The sequence below is a fragment of the Phoxinus phoxinus genome (assembly GCF_949152265.1).
Source record: "Phoxinus phoxinus genome assembly, chromosome: 2".
Lineage (NCBI taxonomy): Eukaryota > Metazoa > Chordata > Actinopteri > Cypriniformes > Leuciscidae > Phoxinus > Phoxinus phoxinus.
The window spans coordinates 20,844,534-20,857,115 of NC_136877.1; the positions used below are offsets into that span (position 1 = coordinate 20,844,534).

Sequence of the window (12,582 nt, forward strand, 5' to 3'; positions counted from 1 at the left end):
ATTCCCTTTAAAGGAGAACTCCGGTCAATTTTAACATTGAGCTCAATTTGTAGTAAATTTGGAGTGCTGTCAATACAGAGAACAACGACAAAAATCGGTGTTGCCTACACCGTGTTATCCTCTTTTTAAAATTTGCACCCTATTGACTTGAATGGGGCAAGTTTTAAACTTAACCAGTTCTTAGTCTTATCATCCTTGATGTGTTATTACAAGTGCCCAGCCATGTTGAGTGATTCCTTAAGAGTGAACACGAGTGAATCTGACTGCAGTAGATGTGAAAGATATGAATAAAAATGATGTTATATCAGCCAGCGCAAATACCTGTATTTGGTTCCTGTTTTCGGTGGAAGTCCAAAGTAGTCGATTGTCGAGTTCACGCGCATAGGTTTAGTTACTATGATCACGCGCGTGAACTCGACAATCGACTACTTTGGACTTCCACCGAAAACAGGAACTAAATACAGGTCTGTGCGCTGGCTGAATTAACATCATTTTTATGAATATCTTTCACATCTACTGCAGTCAGATTCACTCGTGTTCACTCTGAAGGAATCACTCAACATGGCTGGGCACTTGTATGACACATCAAAGATGTTAAGAGGATAAAAGCAGGTTTAAAACTTGCCCCATTCAAGTCAATAGGGTGCAAATTTTAAAAAAGAGGATAACACAGTGTAGGCAACACCGATTTTTGTCGTTGTTCTCTGTATTGACAGCACTCCAAATTTACTAAAAATTGAGCTCAATGTTAAAATTGACCGGAGTTCTCCTTTAAGAGCCGGCGCGCTTGTTCCATGGCGGATCGCTATTACGGCGGATTTGCCAGGGGCACGCCAGGAGCGATTTACAGCCGACGTTCTCGTCAGGGCCGTAAAACACAGAGAAGTGACATTGGGGATGATGGGAGAAACCCACCCAAATTAGCTTCGGTTAAACAGGTGTATAATTTGGGTAAATGTGTAGCCTAATCTAGATTTAAAAAAAAAAATCTAGATAGATCTTTTCCACATCTTCAAGGACACAACAATTATTTCCCTCGTGTGTTAATATTTTTCCTTGTTATAATGTATGATTTGCAAAAATGAAAACTGCTGCGTCTGTTTATATTAGAGAATCAAATTGGATGCGCGTTAACATTATGGCCAAGCACGCGCCCTTAAAATACCATATCACTAACGCGCAACTGTCTTTAGACTGTTTTTTTCCTGCTCAGTGGCGCAAAACTGGAAAACTAAAACTGGAAAATAGCACCAGGGAACTTTTGCGCCGGAACACGCCTCCTCTTTGCGCTGAACCGCCCCCGCGAGCGCAAGTTCATTCCCTAATTTACCGACGTGCGTCTGTGGAGGGAAAAGTCCGCTGTGCGCGGGTGCAAAATAGGAATGATACATGCGTCGGTGTTCAAAGTCAATTGTGCTGGGTGCAAGATAGGGCCCATAGTGTTAATTAACATAATCTTACCCCTTTTCTAGAAAACTACACATAGTACGGTCTTAAACATCAGTTTCTAAATATCATATTATAAAATCAAAGAGAAAAAAACATCAGCATGAACAGAAACACAAACACTTGCAATTCTACTTATCTGATTTACTGTGAGAATTTGTGAATGCTGGAAATGTATTGTCTACTGTGACATCTGGGATAAGTGACTTGTGACTAATGTGTGCAATGCAAGAAAAATAAATGTCAAATTATGCATTACATTACATACTCACTATTCACCACCACTATATTCAGACAACATGTCTTTTTATAAACCTAACCGAGAGTAAATCAAGGCCGGGGATGTTCTAAGAGTGGACGGACTGAGTAAGAATGGCTAAAGTGGTCACACATGCTCTGCACACATGAAAGCCAGTGTTGCTTTTCTTTGGCTGCCCTTAACTCAACCATTATGTCAGCATCCTACAACCTCTGACCTGTCTGGAAGCGGATGTTATTGGTCCAAATGAGACCAGTATGGGCGCCTGTTTTTGTTGGGTGGCTGACCAAAGGAGAACGCTCTAAGATGGCTCATCATGGCTGATGTTTGTCTTTAAGGAGGGTTCTGAAACAGCTGGAAACAGATGCTTGAGGAATGGCCTCATGCAGGCAGGTGTATTCCTTTGACGTATTTGTCTGAGAACTATGGAGGAGGTAACACTTTTTATGAAGCCTCACTGATTCTTGAGACATGAGACAAAACATGCCCAATTGCAATTAGTTTTTAAAACAGCAACATTGATTTTCCACTTAATAAGGCATCATCCCTAGAATATTCTAAACAACAATGTACAATTTCATTTGATTATTATTTTTTTAAATCAAATTTATGACACTACATTTCCCCTCACTTCCACTTAATACTTCATATAGAACAATATACACACTACTACCATTCAAAAGTTTGGCAGTTGTAAGATTGTTTCTTTTTTAAGAATGTGTTAAATTGACAGAAAAGACTTGTTCATTGTTACAAATAATATATATTTCAAATAAATGCTGTTCTTTGAACGTTCTATTCATCAAAGAATCCTGAATCTTCTTTTTTTTATACCATGGTTTCCACAAAAGCACAACTGTTTTCAACATTGATATAATAAGAAATGTTTCTTGAGCAGCAAATCATCACATTAGAATGATTTCTGAAGGATCATGTGACACTGAAGACTGGAGTGATGATGCTGAAAATACAGCTTTGACATCACAGGAATACATTTAATTAAAACATATATTACAACAAAACAGTTAATTTAAATTGTAATACCATTTTACAAAATGTACTGTTTTGATAAAATAAATACAAACTTTTAAAATGTTTATTTATATTATTTACAGTCCCATTTAATCATTTATATAATGTGTACAGTATATACTATTTATGTATATATATATATATATATATATATATATATATATAACCATTTGTGGTGGCTTAGGAAACTAAACTAAACAAAACAAAACATTTAACATGTGACATGATATATGGTTACATGCAGCAATGAGCTACACTGGTTAGCTTTTTCTTATGGTTCTTTCACATACCTTGCCGCTAGGTTTGCATAGGGTTTCACCTTGCAGGTATAGTAGTTTCTATGTATTAAATGTCAGATTCTTTGCAAAATATAAAGAATAAGTCCTAATGTCTGTGTATTTAAGGCAAGTCAAGTAGAGGCTGTGCTATTTCTTTGTCCCTCAATCCCTTCAACTCTGAATGCTATATCTTATTGATGATTTAAACTAAAGCTTAACATTATTTTGCATGTTTTCCCCTTAATGATGGTGCAAATAAATATATGGTTAACTGGTAAACTTTCCCTTTCTCTCTGTGTTTGTATTTTATCCTCCTCTGAAGCAGACATTCCCAGTACGGCTGACTGCACTTTTCAGAGCTCACTCACTTTGCATCGCATCACATTGGCTGCTGTTTATTTTGGGGGCCAGAGCTCTATTGGTGGTGGTGAAGTCAGGCTCAAAGATGGTCTACCCTCTGGCCATGTCTTTTGTGTCAATGGATTACTGGAATCAAAGGTAAAGGCAGCTAAACAACCACATCTATTTTTTTCTGCCCTGGACACTGACTGCAGCTCAATTCAAACTTGACACTGTGCCCACTTTGAGTCAGGGTTGGGTGCATTGAGTTGCAAGGGTTCGGACATAGACAGAGCAAGGCCTGGGTCACGAGGTCTCCGTCACGGGTAGACTGATATTAAACAACGTGTGTTGGCCTGAGTGTATTGCTAAATGATGACTCAAGGTCAGAACAAAGAGAGCTATGACTCTGTTCTTCCAAAAACCACAGTATCTTCGTCCACACTTGACAGTGAAATTAAACTAGCAGACTTAATCGAGTGGAAACATCCTGTTCTTTCTTTTATGTTTTTTTTTTTTTTGCCACTCATGCCTGTGGAAAACCCTGCATCTCTTAAATGTAAATAAATTATGTTGTATGCACATGTCAATGTTTATGTCAGGAAAGGATGTGGCAACTTTTGCCTTTGTTTATCCTCCTGCTTGTTTAATTTGAGTTTGTGGTTCCAAACAACAAAACAACCACTGATTTTAAACATAATGTCTTATCACTGTCATGTAATAGTACCGGTACATGGAAAACATGAAGGTGGCAATGACTGGCATGTGTGAGCTCATGCTCATAAAATACATCTCTCATCTTGTAGGTGTGAATGGAACACTAATAACAATAAACCTGACCTTGAGAGCAGTTCTGTCTTGCGTGCCAACATCTTGGCACTTCAGGGAAGATGGAACGGATGCGGTATGAACCACGAGCATTCTCTGTGTGTGCACGTCAGTCTGTGTGTCTTTGTGTGGCAACTGTTTACTCTGAACTCTCAACAGAAAAAGAGGGGGGACGGGACGGGATGCAAGACTAAAACGGCAAATGCCACTGTATGTTGAATTAAAAGGAAAAAAACTTTTAAAGGTGCACTACAGTTTTTTTTTCCAGATTGGTACTTTGGCAAATATGACCATTTTGGCAAATATGACCACTTTTTTACTGTCACCTGCATTACGCAAAACAGCTTAATCTCATTTGAGTTTACTAATTTCATTAGGTGAATAAAAAGCTGAAAAATTAGGTGAAAAAAAAAGTAAAAAGTGCTTATGAGGGTTTGTGATAAACAAAGAGATGTTTAAGATTTGAGACATACAGCATACACACAACCTCCTATCGTTTTGCTTTTATTCGTCATCTTAGCAGACTGTGGTTTTTATAAAACATCATTAAGCAGTTTGTTAGTGATTTTGGTTTGTGGGTGTTTAGTGTGCTGTGGTATTACCAGCATTGTGCCTGTGATTCATGTAAAAGTGATATTTGAGAAAGCCATTAAGATACAACTGTATTATGTGCAAGTGTGTTAAAGTGATGGTGCCTATTTCAGACCCTCATGGTAATGATACTTTAATGAATTTTGAAAACACTTCTGCAATTGGCATGTCACCACACATCTTATGATAACAATTCATGTTCATCACAACATCAAAATACACTTATACATGCACTACTGTTCAAAACTTTAGAGTCAGTATGATTTTTAAAAATGTTCTTAAAAGAAGTCTCTTATGCTAACCAAGGTTGCATTTATTATTTGATCAAAATGACAGTAATCTGCCTGTGATGATAAAGCTGAATTTTCAGCATCATTACTCCAGTCTTCAGTGTCACATGATCCTTCAGAAATCATTATAATATGCTGATTTGCCGCTCAAGAAATATTTTTTATTATTATCATTGTTATTATCAACAGCTGTGCTGTTATTTGTTAATTGTTTGTTATTTTTCAACCCAAAAGAAAGCGGAACGAAACTGAGCTACTCATTTTTGCTTCACAGATCCTTTATCAGTTCGGCCCAAAAATAGGTCAGTGAAGCGCGAGACACTCGCCGGCTGATCTCGATCACGCAAAACCATAACTGCACAGGACTTGAAGATCTGGTGAAGAAAGCCATTGAATTTACCACAGAATTAATAACATTGCTGCGAGATCTAATGGGAAGTGTTCAAATTCGGTGAAGAGTTTTCTGTTATAAACCAGAGATATCAGATCACGCAGCACTGAGAAACACTGAGCAGAAACAATAAGGCTTTCAGTCCAAAATCAGCTACATTTACCACAGATGTAATGTATTAACACTTAACTGTAACCATGGTATTGTGGCAGAAATAGTCAAATGCTTTCAAGTACTTCTCACATCGTTTTCCAGCACTTCAAACTCTAATGTTATCATATCTAAATGTTATTTTTAATGTGATAACTTAAGCATTATTTGTTCATCCTTGAAATATTGTCCCCATTTATATAAATAAAAGTTTCAAGATGTAGAAAAACTCACACTTGTTTTATATTAAAAATAAAAAATATATATGAAAAATTACAATTGTAAATATAGCTGCAAGCAGCAATCACCGGGGCCAAGCGCAAGCAAGACGACAAGACATGCCAAAGTGGCTGGGAGTGTGAGACCCACTGCAGCTAGGAGCAATTGAAGACATTTGAAGATGAATTTTGGCAAAATGGTTGAAAAATCACATACAATAACTAAAAATATGATTATCACTTTCGACCAATAGGTGGCGCAGTTACGAAACTGATGTGATGTGGTCAGAGTGAAGTGACAATGACACATACAAAGTTTGGTGTCAATATGTCAAGGCATTGCAGATATAAAGCCTGAATAGTCATTTTGGCATCATGCCTCAACTTTGCCACTGCGGTATACGAAAACGGTTTGGTCTATCAACACGAAATCCATAACTTTTACTCGGCACAGTCTGGAGATGACACGATCCGATTTTGGTGAAAATCGGACGTTCGGTCTAGGAGGAGTTTGAAAAAGTAGGTTTTAAAAGAAAATAAAGATGGCGGACAGGAAGTTTGGCTGACTATGGCAAAAATTGGTATCAATGTTTTCAGCATAACCCAAGGAATCTATTGAGATCAGTGTCATTACTATAGGCAAATTTATTCAAAAGTTATTAGCATGTTTGGAAATTTCATTATAACTTTTGACCAAAAGGTGGCGCTGTCTCATAATCTTTTGAGTACCTTTAGGGCCTTGTACTGATGACCCATACTGAGTTTCGTAACGATACGTTCATGCGTTCGTAAAATACAGCATTTTAGCACATAATTCAAAATGGCCGACAGCCAAAATGGCCGATATGGGAAAATTGGATATCAGTCAACTCAGCACGACGCCCTGAATCTAACGAGACCACTTTTGTGATTTTTGGACAAACCGTTCAGAAGTTATAAGCAAAAACATAAATTCTTCATATCTCCGGACCAGTAGGTGGCGCTGTGCCGAAACGCAGCATGTAGCCTCAGGTCATGCTTGTGATGACATGTACCAAATTTGGTCTCAATCCGATAAAACGTTGTGGAGATACAGCCTTACGTCTGTTTTCGCAAGCGCTACGTAAAATTTATTTGCGCGGTATTCGAGAACGGTAATTCGAATCAACTTGAATTCCATAACTTTTTGTCGTCAAGGTCTGGAGATGATCTGGTTCATTTTTCGTGAAATTCGGAGCAACGGCCTAGGAGGAGTTCGAAAAAGTAGGTTTTTCGGAAAATTCAAAATGGCGGGAAAACTATTATGACGGAAAATGACGTCATAGGGTGCAGTCGAATCGTCATGAGCTCAGGAATCAGAGGAAAAAAGAATTTTGTTTCTAGCCCTTGTGGTTCAAAAGTTATTCGCATAAACATGAGTGAAACTTTGGACAGCTGGTGGCGCTAGAGGGAATGAGTTGGAGACTCCAAATTTGCTATGGTGATAGTTCAGGCTGTCCTCTATCACTGTGCCAATTTTCATAAGTTTCCCGCAAACGGTTCTATAGGCTGCCATAGACGCCCAGTCGGAAAAAGAAAAAGAAAAAGAAGAATATAGCTGCAAGCAGCAATCACCGGGGCCAAGCGCAAGCAAGAAGACAAGACATGCCAAAGTGGCTGGGAGTGTGAGACCCACTGCAGCAAGGAGCAATTAAAGACATTTGAAGATGAATTTTGGCAAAATGGTTGAAAAATCACATACAATAACTAAAAATATGATTATCACTTTCGACCAATAGGTGGCGCAGTTACGAAACTGATGTGATGTGGTCAGAGTGAAGTGACAATGACACATACAAAGTTTGGTGTCAATATGTCAAGGCATTGCAGATATAAAGCCTGAATAGTCATTTTGGCATCATGCCTCAACTTTGACACTGCGGTATACGAAAACGGTTTTGTCTATCGACACGAAATCCATAACTTTTACTCGGCACAGTCTGGAGATGACACGATCCGATTTTGGTGAAAATCGGACGTTCGGTCTAGGAGGAGTTCGAAAAAGTAGGTTTTAAAAGAAAATAAAGATGGCGGACAGGAACTTTGATTGACTATGGCAAAATTGGTATCTATGTTTTCAGCATAACCCAAGGAATCTATTGAGATCAGTGTCATTACTATAGGCAAATTTATTCAAAAGTTATTAGCATTTTTGGAAATTTCATTATAACTTTTGACCAAAAGGTGGCGCTGTCTCATAAATTTTTGAGTACTTTTAGGGCGTTGTACTGATGACCCATACTGAGTTTCGTAACGATACGTTCATGCGTTCATAAAATACAGCATTTTAGCACATAATTCAAAATGGCCGACAGCCAAAATGGCCGATATGGGAAAATTGGATATCAGTCGACTCAGCACGATGCCCTGAATCTAACGAGACCACTTTTGTGATTTTTGGACAAACCGTTCAGAAGTTATAAGCAAAAATATAAATTCTTCATATCTCCGGACCAGTAGGTGGCGCTGCGCCGAAACGCAGCATGTAGCCTCAGGTCATGCTTGTGATGACATGTACCAAATTTGGTCTGAATCCGATAAAGCGTTGTGGAGATACGGCCTTACGTCTGTTTTTGCAAGCGCTACGTAAAATTTATTTGCGCGGTATTCGAGAACGGTAATTCGAATCAACTTGAATTCCATAACTTTTGGTCGTCAAGGTCTGGAGATGATCTGGTTCATTTTTCGTGAAATTCGGAGCAACCGTCTAGGACGAGTTCGAAAAAGTAGGTTTTTCGGAAAATTCAAAATGGCGGGAAAACTATTATGACGGAAAATGACGTCATAGGGTGTAGTCGAATCGTCGTGAGCTCAGGAATCAGAGGAAAAAAGAATTTTGTTTCTAGCCCTTGTGGTTCAAAAGTTATTAGCATAAACATGAGTGAAACTTTGGACAGCTGGTGGCGCTAGAGGGAATGAGTTGGAGACTCCAAATTTGCTATGGTGATAGTTCAGGCTGTCCTCTATCACTGTGCCAATTTGTATAAGTTTCCCGCAAACGGTTCTATAGGCTGCCATAGACGCCCAGTCGGAAGAAAAAGAAGAAAAAGAAAAAGAAGAATAAGAACGGGAACAGATACAATAGGTGCCCGCACCTTCAGTGCTTGGCCCCTAAATAAGAACGGGAACAGATACAATAGGTGCCCGCACCTTCAGTGCTTGGCCCCTAATCAGTAGGTGGCTGCAGAGGAGTGCTTTTTGGCTTATTAGCTATTCCCACTCCCTAATATATATTTTTTCCACTTGTTTTGCTTGAATATTTAGACATTATGAATGCTAATAATTAAAGTTAATTTTATCTACAACTCGAGCTGAGTGCTTTATCCCCCCCAGTGCTACCAAATCAGGGTCTGGCACCACTTTCTGTAGAACTAGTGACTAGTGCTGCAGCCCTCAAATGTTAGCCTGGAGCCCTGTTATGTGAAATTCATGATATGTTTTTGAAATACCATGCAATGCAGTAAACATATCAGTAAAATCAGCTATCAGTCATGTCACACTGACTGTGTGCGAGGGAGCAAATCTCAACTGTGGCTTGGATCAACTCCAAAGTCATACCCGTTCTGGAGACACGTCGTCTTCTTGGCAAACACCCATCTCCCTCACATCTCTGTGATTGACAACCTTAAGCGGCCTTGAAATCTATATCTATGGGGTATAAATATTTATATTCCTGCTCTTGATTCTAGCATTGTAAAGACTTTGCCAAATAACTTATCTTGCACTGTAACTTCTTGCCAGTATGTCTCTAAGGTGGGGATAATTAATCTAGATTCTAAATGATTTATTTTCCTTATTTGTTTTTTTTTTTTAGCATAAAGAGTGAAAATGACAATGCATTCAATTCTGATTTGTTAAGTCAAAATTTTAAACCCTACTGTCCACAATGTTATTTTGCAAAAACTAAAATATGATGTATTTGTTCAGTCATTGTGATATCTGTTTTTTAAGCATAAGTTCCTATAGCAATAATGTAGGTGTTAGCACAATGCCAAGTGACTTTCTTCAACAACAAATGAGAGTGACAAGCTATAAGTATGAAAAGAGCAGTGAAACTACTACTTACTAGTGATGTGCGGGTCGTCTCATAACCCGCGGACACCGCGGGTTACCCGCGGACCCCGGGTAAAGAAATTGTCGCTTTATTTGCGGGGCGGGTTGGGGCGGGTCATTAAAAACAAAATTAAAAAATGTCAGCCTATATTAAATATTTGGGAATATATATTTTCATATTCTATTAGGTTATTTGATAAGGTTACAATATGAAGATCGCGGCAACGTATATTGCGTGATGTGCCCAGGCGTCACGTGATGTCACGAAAGTGGCGCGTCAAACAGCTCCCACCGCCAGCTATAAAATAAGGAGAAATAAAACTGGAGATGGAAGACGAGGTGAGGGAGATATTGAGGTCGGGAATTTACATCATTAAAAGAAAAGAAGGTCAGGCTGCTAAATCTAATGTTTGGGACGGGTTCTCAGAAATAGTTGCAGCAGGAGACAACAGCAGTTTCGGCTACGTGAAGTGCTTTGTAAATGTTTAAAATGTTTATCACATGACCTGATTTATGGTTCATTTCATTCATATTCATAATCGTCTGTTGTTGTCAGTTAACATGGCGATGTTTCCTCACTTTCAGGCTGTAATAAAGGCTGTTTTTATTTCCATTACAACGCATATTTAATGGTCGCGGGTGCGGGGTGGGGCGGGTTGTAAAAATAGATACAGTGGTGCGGGGCGGGCCAAATAATTTCATAAATGCGGACCCGCGGGTTGGAAAAAAAGCCGACCCGCGCATCACTACTACTTACACAGCGATAAAGTGAACAGAAGTCATCCATTTCACATGAGTGATGATCCAAATAAGTTGAAAAGTTGAACTTTTATTTAACTTAAAATTGTATTTCTAAATGCAACACATCTAATTTATGATCAGGTTGTTTACATGCTGTTACCAACAGAACAGTGACTTTGTGACTTTCATAATTATGTGTGAACAAGGCATCACAGTTTTTAACTAAAAACATAAATTATGCATTTTGGCAGCTCATTTACACTGAAAACACAAACTTTTGAAAAGGTGTTTCAAAGTGCAAGTTTTTGAAAATTATACCGTTATTGTCTCTTTGTAAACTACAAAACGTGAATTTGAGAACTGTGACGTCATGCACATGCATATTACGTGTTTAGTCAATAGGCACGTAGTGTTTTTTTACAGTGACATCGCTAACTACTGGCCTGGCATGCATAATACAGCGTTGTTAGTCATTTTCGTGGATTTATGAACGGGGATTGTTTTGACAATGGTGTCGTCTGTACAAGAAAAATGTAAAAGGAAAAACTTTTCAGTTTTTAGTACACTGTTGTCGAGTAAACGTACCCGAGACTGTCTGTTATCAGTTAGTTTCGGACGAAAAAAACTCTTGACTGTATGACTGGCTCTATGTTTGCTCTTAAACTCTGTTTCCATATCTAGTGTGTAAATGATATTGCAATAATAATCAAATAGAATAATGTTTGCAATTCGTGAATAAAAAAGAAAGAAAGATAAAGATATGAATGTCTAAGACACCGGTTCTCAACTCTGTCCCTGAGGGTACGTTAACACAATACTGATATGCTTAAAACAGAGAAGTTTTTCCTTTGAGTTTTCCGTGTACAGACGACACCATTGTCAAAACGCTCCCCATTCACACGGATCCGCAAAAACGACTAAAAACCCTGTATTCTGCTGCCAGGCCATTAGAAGACGATGAAACACTATAGGCATGAAACACATAATATGCATGTGCATGATGTAATTGTGTTCAGTGATTCGAGTTTTTGTCGTTTACATGGAGATCGTTAAAAAAAAAATTGCACTTTGAAACCCGTTTTTAAAACTTTGCGTTTTCGGGCACCCAAAAGGCATAAAAAGTCAGCCAACCCTAATCAAACACACCTGAACAAACTAATCAAGGTCTTCAGGATTACTAGAAAATTATAGGCAGATTAGTTTGATCAAGGTTAGCGCTAAAAGGACAGTGGACCTAGAAGGCCAAAGATTACATCCCCTTGTTCTAAGGGGCCGTTCACTCAGAATGCGTCTTTTTGTCTCAGGAATGGTTTAAAAAATGTGCAGTGCAGAATCAGAGGGTCTTGAGACGCGCATTTGAGATGTGGTGCAATAACAGAAATACTTGCCAACTTGCTACTGTAAACAAAAGCTCACAACGCTTGCCCAGCCTCCAGGGTCTTTTGATTAATCCACTGTTTTGGAACTGACATTGATGAGCGTCGCTGCGTGTAAAAGTTAAAATTCTTTTAAATTGAGGCGGCGTCTTAAAAGCACGGCGCTCATGCGAGGCGCTGCAAAAGGCACAAGTGTTTGCATATAGAAAAACAATGGAAAATAGTGCATTGGAATGGAAAAACACGTTCTGTGTAAACTAAGAGATACGTTTTTCAGTTAATGTTCATACATGTGGTTGCCTGACACGTGAGAGATCTGTTTGTGTGCGTATGAGTGACATTGCACGTGCAGGTGTTTGCAGCTCTGAAGGTAAATTTGCAGTTAGCAGTGATGTATGATGTATTGAATGGGGTCAGGAGAGTGGTATGAACAGTCTCAACATTAGCAAACAGTTTCTCATCACTCACCCTGCCACCCTTTAAGGGCAAACACGGACACGCTCCACTGCAGTCCCGGCCCGCACACGGCTCCTGCAGATTTGACCCCTGCACACAAACAAAGATAGAGAGAC

General features: G+C 38.8%; 1 protein-coding gene across 4 annotated transcripts in view; it reads right to left on the reverse strand.

Annotated features, from left to right (window-relative positions):
• col4a6 (collagen, type IV, alpha 6) overlaps nt 1-12,582 on the reverse strand; it is a 106,003-nt gene that overhangs the window by 42,049 nt on the left and 51,372 nt on the right. For all 4 annotated transcript variants that reach the window (XM_079605257.1, XM_079605255.1, XM_079605258.1 and 1 more), the window contains exon 4: nt 12,479-12,556. In XM_079605257.1, coding sequence (XP_079461383.1) covers nt 12,479-12,556 — 78 coding nt within the window. The remainder of the gene's footprint in view (nt 1-12,478; nt 12,557-12,582) is intronic.